At 40.2% G+C, this 6870-nt stretch overlaps 1 protein-coding gene across 6 annotated transcripts in view; it reads right to left on the minus strand.

Moving 5' to 3' along the window:
- Nucleotides 1-6870, minus strand: part of LOC107661172 (semaphorin-6A-like) — a 67825-nt gene that overhangs the window by 40933 nt on the left and 20022 nt on the right. For all 6 annotated transcript variants that reach the window (XM_016450647.1, XM_016450646.1, XM_016450645.1 and 3 more), the window contains exons 2-3: nucleotides 2993-3135; nucleotides 1563-1680 (exon numbers count right to left, since the gene is read on the minus strand). In XM_016450647.1, the coding sequence (XP_016306133.1) occupies nucleotides 1563-1680; nucleotides 2993-3092 (218 nt within the window). In that variant the 5' untranslated portion in view covers nucleotides 3093-3135. The remainder of the gene's footprint in view (nucleotides 1-1562; nucleotides 1681-2992; nucleotides 3136-6870) is intronic.

Genomic DNA, 6870 nt, shown 5'->3' on the forward strand with positions numbered 1-6870 from the left:
TTCCTTCAACTTTCATCCATTCCTTCAACTTTCACGAATCTTTCCTCACTGGATTTTGTTGAGCTGCACTGAAGCTTCAAGAAACAAAACAAACTGGAGAGAAACTCCAAAGAAAACTATTTTCTCAGTGGTGTTGTTGAGTCACTACAGGCCTAAAATACAGGCCTAAATAAAGGCACAAAACAACAAAAAGCCAAGAAGAGACTGGAGCTCAAAGCAGGAAACATAATTTACCAAACCACAGAGGAACAACGAGCGACACAGAGAGAGAAGAGCTGTGATCTCACCATCAGACGGTCAGAGAGATACTGATCCACCACAAGAGCTTTCAAACCTCCTGCAATCAGAGATCTGAGTGGTGGAGGATGAGTGGGTGGAGCCTACAGCTATCAATCAATCAGAGCTCCAGCGTTTTCATTAGTGGAGAGTGAGTGGGCGGAGCCTACAGCAATCAATCAATCAATCAGAGTGTGATGAGGTGTAACTCTCTGTATCTCTGGCCAAAACACGTCAATGTTTATCATGAGAATTAAGATTTAAGATCATTCACACACACACACACACACACACACACACACACAGAGAGAGAGAGAGCTATAGGATGGTTAAATTAATGAAGAGATCTTCACAAACCTGTAAGAATTTTAATTTAGAAGGTCCTGCTGTGAAAATACAGGTTTTATGAAGGTAAATTTAAGACTTTTTAAGACCACTTAAAGAAAGTTTAAATAAATAAATGAAAGGAACCACAATACATCGATATGTTTCCTAAGTTGAATTAGCAACGCTTCAAAACATTGAAAACACAGCTCCTAACCAGTGTTAATTTATAGTTTATAGTTAGTTAATTTATTATTTTTTAAATATGTATTAATTTGTATTAATATCTTAATTAGTTTTCATTTTTATATGATCTGTATTCATTTTAATTTTAGTTAAGAAATTTTGTTGTGTTTTTGTCCATTTTATTAGGTTTTTAAAAAAAAAATATCTATAGTTTTTATTCATTTTCATTGGAGTACTGAAATTAAATGTTTATGTTTTTTAAATAGTTTTTATTTTATTTCAGTTAAAGTTTATTTTAATTCCAAGTTTATGGTTTTTCAAGTTAGTTTCTTAAGTTCTCAGAAAACAAGACTTCATATCTTCATTGTGCATCTCAAGTAAATCTTGATTTAAGGATGCTTAAATATTTGAACTGGAAAACAAGACAAAAATACTGAGGAAGAGATTCATTTTTTGCAGTGCATGCAACATTTAATGCCTCGACTTTATGACTTTAAGACTTTCTTCTCCATTTTAATTAAGCCCTTCATTTGTGGAAAGGCAAACTAAGACTTCTTAAGGTCGCAGAATCCCTGATAAATGTATGTAAAGCACTAATGAGCATCCGATTCACACAGCCGCTGGCTCACTGACTGCTGGACATGTGCTCGTTCCCGTCCATATGCCGTGAATGGGCTGCTGGAATGGGCTGCTGGTTACCATGCCAACAATCTGCTCAATCTGCGCTTTACCAGTCTCTGCTAAAAACAGGGCCGATCTTTAAATAGCAAACTCACCTGGCGGCCACATAGAGAGTGTGGTTCATGATGACGATCAGCTGAATGTCCAGTTTGTGCCGCTGCGTGTTGTTCCTTCCCGGTTTTTGTCCCACGAACGCTGGATATTGTTTGGTATCTGACGGGGAAGGAAGAGGAACAGAGTTTGATTCGCACTCGTTCAGCAGCGAGATGCTTCACGGCAAAACATCAGTTCAATAAAGAGCCTGTGAAATCCACACGGGACAATAAACCTTCAGCAGAGCTACAGTCGCTCAGGAAAACAGGCCAGAACACTGATGACATTATTGAGAGTCTGATGGATCATGGAACCAATATTTACTTGAGATTTTAAGTTCATATTTTACTCATTTCTCAACACATTCACATGTTCACGGCTCTCTAATGTCGATTACTGATCACAAGACACACAGCTAAACAAAATGTTTAATCTTTTGAGTAAATGCTTTATTTCGATTGATTTTATTTTAAACTAATTTCTTTCGATGATTTAAGGCAGGGTAAAAAAATGTAATCTTTAAAACAATAGACATTATCATACTTCCCTAGGTGATTGATTACATTAAGAATTGCAAACATTTTTAATCACAAGTTTTCTGAAACGTTATGTTTAAATATGCAAATGAGGCACTATCTAATTAAATATGCACTCATTTGCATACATTTCACAAGAGAATAAATCTGAACATTGCATAAAGAGTCACAAATGTGTGTGTGTGTGTGTGTGAGAGTGCATGTGTGTGTGTGCGCGCGCGTGTGTGTGCGCGAGTGTGTGTGTGTGCGCGTGTGTGCGTGTGTGCGAGTGTGTGTGTGCGAGTGAGTGTGTGTGTGTGTGTGTGTGTGCGAGTGTGTGTGCGAGTGAGTGTGTGTGTGCGAGTGAGTGTGTGTGTGCGAGTGAGTGTGTGTGTGCGAGTGAGTGTGTGTGTGCGAGTGAGTGTGTGTGTGCGAGTGAGTGTGTGTGTGCGAGTGAGTGTGTGTGTGCGAGTGAGTGTGTGTGTGCGAGTGAGTGTGTGTGTGCGAGTGAGTGTGTGTGTGCGAGTGAGTGTGTGTGTGCGAGTGAGTGTGTGTGTGCGAGTGAGTGTGTGTGTGCGAGTGAGTGTGTGTGTGCGAGTGAGTGTGTGTGTGCGAGTGAGTGTGTGTGTGCGAGTGAGTGTGTGTGTGCGAGTGAGTGTGTGTGTGCGAGTGAGTGTGTGTGTGCGAGTGAGTGTGTGTGTGCGAGTGAGTGTGTGTGTGCGTGTGTGTGTGTGTGTTTGTAAGTCTTTCATCCTGACAGGCAAAACAAAAGAGGATGTCTGAAGTCTCACAGACTCAAACAACATTTACAGTTTCTCTGGGCACCAGAATCACATTTCACAGAACTGATGTGAGAAAAAGATGGCGGGATGAGAACAAGACGAGACAAAGCGAGGAGGTGAGATGCAGTTACTCACAGTTGCTGTGTGAAATACTGATTGGCTCGGTGTCTTCTGGGAAAGCGGCTCCGGCCGTCTGCAGCACCGTGAAATACAGCAACAAGGCCTGCGACCGCATGTTTGCCTCCTGCCGCTCCGCTCGATCACTTCTGAACTTCAGCCTGCAGAAACACACACCTGATCAGCAGATCGCTTTAATTGGCTGAGCGGAACATACGCCAGAGATCGATCGCGCCGCTGAGCATCATGGGTAAACGGGGAACTGCTGACATGAACCTCGGAGCGATGGGACGGACTTATATACAGCACTCTGATTTACACGCTGACATCTGACCTCGCCTGCTCTCAGGGACGCACCAGATTACCCACAAATCACTGCAGATCAGAGCATGATCCTTCTGCACACGATTCTGGGAGAAAAACAGAGCGATCAAACCTGCTGCGGGACGATCGGCGCGACACAAACACGCTTACATTCAGATGTATCCGCAGCGGATCGCACTCAGAGCTGGGTAGATTAATCACAAATTATAGTCCCTTACTGATTCTAGATTACATGATGAAGTAGTAATCTAGGTTACTTATTTTAGGTAATGTAATCTGACTACTTTTTAGATTACTTTTTTTTTATCAAACGTCTTTTAAATGCATCATATTGATATAAAAAAAATCTAAGAGAAATTAAGTATATTACATTTTTTGATTTTCAGGATTTTTACAAAGGAAAGTTTAAAAGAAGAAAAAGAATTATGGAGAATCAATTAATTACGAATCATTTACTGAATAATATGTAATCACGTAATCCATAAAACAGTAACTGTAGTCTGATTATGAGCATTTCAAAATTTAATATACTCTAATTGCAAGTATTTCATTTTTGGAAAACGAAAATTGATCAAATTTTATAATTACCTCGCAAATAAAACCTGACTTGTAGAAACATTTGCACTGCACATAAGGCAGTTTTCTTCTAACAGAGTGGTTTCTGCTACATTTTGTCGTGGAAAAATAAACAATCAAACGGTGTCTGTAATAAGATTTATTCAAACATACATTAAATTAATTTCAGTAGATTGTTCTGATTCTTCTGATGTTCATTTGTGTTTATTTGCTGCTATAACTAGTAGTAAAGAGGAAGAGATGATCTGTCAGCACACATTAAAAAGCATCAAAACTTTTATATTTATTGGTTGAAGTTAGTGATACAATTGACAGAATTAAAAAGCTGGGACTTTGTTTCATATTAAAAGTAACAAAATGCAACTTGTGCTTACTGGAGGCATGCATGAAACAGACACTGACTGTCAGAACACAGAGAAACACTAATGAAGCGTCACACTTTCAGTCAATGATTTTGTCGAAACCAAAAATTGCTGTTTCAGCTGAAAATTTTCAGTTGCTGAAATTTCGGTGCGCTGCTGCCCAAAACCTCCTTTTGTGGACACGCTTGTTTGTAAAAACTGTATAAAAATGCAGAACGTTTTCCGTTTGGATCAGTGTGTGGGTTATTATATCTGTATCTGTACACACAAACGATAGACGTCTATGCAATTCCATTATTTATATAGTAAACGTCTGTGTGTGTGTGTGTGTGTGTGTGTGTGTGTGTGTGTTCATAATCCATGATCCATCAACACACACACACTGATATATCACTCAACACATCTGATGATCATGTGATCTCTGAGACTCTGATCAGACGCAGTAAGAGCAGATCGAGCATCAGCAGATAAACTCCCGGAGCGGAGCGGGTCTCGCTCACAGCCACGGCCTGTCATTCATTAAAGCAGCGCTTGACGAGCTGCCCTGGAATTAAAATGCCAGTAAATGTGTCTGTGCCCCTCCTGAAGAGAACAACACTTGTGTTAATAAACTAGAAGCTAGTTATCAGCACAAACCAATTAAAGAGCGAATGACGAGCTCCTCACTTCTGGGAGCTGCTCAAAGTCAGATTTGACTAGGAAAGGGCCGAACGCAATGTCCTTCATAGACCTTACTAAATAAAACTGTTGCATTAAATCAGATCATTTAAAAAAAGTCTGGAGTGTCATTGAATTTGGCAATTAAAGGTGGGGTAAGCGATTTTTCAAAAACACTTTAGAAAACTGATTTGTGCCGAATAGAAAAAAAATAGTAGCCAATCAGCAGTAAGGTTCAGTGCACAGGACGTACATTAGCGAGCCGAGCGACAGAAAGATAGAGATGGCGGATAAAAAACAAAAGAGGAAAATGTCTGCGGAACAAACGAAGGCTTAAGGCAATAAGGCAAGAAGTAGGACCCGTGCAAATATCGGATCAGCTTTCCAGCGCTGGAGAGAACTCAAGGAGCGGAAGGCCTGCGATCGGACGCCGAGGTTGCTTTGTTTCTTCTCGATAGGTGAGTAACACCGTGTCTGCGCCGCAACAGCTAAAGTCTGTCTAGTACACTGGACGAGGCAAAGCGACTGTTGAAAATCATTTGAAATTTGTGTCAATACGTCATGAATAGAACGCAGCAGCAGTTTTCTGTCGGGGATTTGTCGTGTCGTGCTGCGCCGCATCCAGTGTAGACCATAGATATGTATATATATATATCTATCGTGTAGACAGCATCACTGATTATAATGAGTTCTATAAAACTTGTCACGTCCGGTGTAGACACGGTGTAACATTGGTTTTGCTTTGTTTCACAGAACTAATCGGTGCCTGGGTTGCGTACGTATGTGTGGGGCGGAGCTATCAAAATAGGGGCGAGACCCTTTTGGGGTAGGGGCGTGTTTGTTTTGGTGATTTCAAATGTCAACATTGGCTACCAGAAATAGCTTACCCCACCTTTAATTCATCAAAAGTAGGGCTGTACAATTAATCAAATTCAAATACGATATGGACTTGTGTCTGTGACTCATTTAAATATGAATGCAGACACTCAAAACAAACCAACAACAAAATAAAAGCACAGTTTAACTAAACTAAGAAGTTATGACAGAAATACGGGGTTTAAAAGACAATTAATATTCAGCGATAAAACATCCCAGCTAACAGGAAACACGCTCACTAACGTTTTATAAAAGTTATATAAATGTTAGGACAAAACTTAATGTTAATGGAACATTCTGATTACTTGATACACATTCTCATAACGTTGAGAGAACAACATTCTCTAAATGTCCTTTTGATGGTTTTTGTACTTGATGAATGTTCTCATGCTGAGAGAAAACGCTGTTAGAATATTAAAAATAAACGTTATATTTTGGGTGTAAATGTTTGTAGAATGCTGTAACAAACTTTTTTGTAACCTTTAAATAACATTATGAAACTGGACATTTTAACGCTTTAGAAACATTTCAAAACAATGTGAGCTGGGATCTTTCATAGAGCTCTACAGTAGATCAGCACCGGACTGACTGTCAGATGACAGAAACAAGAAAACTATAAATCCGCTTCATGAACACAGTGACAAACACACACACGGCTTCATGATCCCGTTACACCTGCAGCAAAGTTCTGAGGCCTCAAACTCAGATCATGATCAGAATGAAATGAGCTGTGCTTCAGACAAACACAATCGCACTAAAGCAGCTTTAACCTGCAGCTCAATCTCTGGTGTTCAGCAGAGAAACTCAGACACTGAGAGCCGTCCTCCGGTGTGACGTCTGACCGATCAAAACAACGGTTTGAGCAGAGACACACGGACAGCCCGAGATGACCTGAACTTCGTTACAGCTGCTCTTAATTGGATCTGATGCTTTAAAGACTCGTTCTCAGTCAGTCAGCCTCATCTGAGTTAAACCTCACTAATCAGCAGAGACGAGACCTACCTCAACCCATGCTTACAGACCTTACTATTACCGCACACACACACACACACACACACACACACTCACACACACACACACACACACACACACACACACACA

This window comes from Sinocyclocheilus anshuiensis, unplaced genomic scaffold (genome assembly GCF_001515605.1).
Source record: "Sinocyclocheilus anshuiensis isolate Anshui unplaced genomic scaffold, SAMN03320099.WGS_v1.1 scaffold2373, whole genome shotgun sequence".
In the NCBI taxonomy this organism is placed as follows: domain Eukaryota; kingdom Metazoa; phylum Chordata; class Actinopteri; order Cypriniformes; family Cyprinidae; genus Sinocyclocheilus; species Sinocyclocheilus anshuiensis.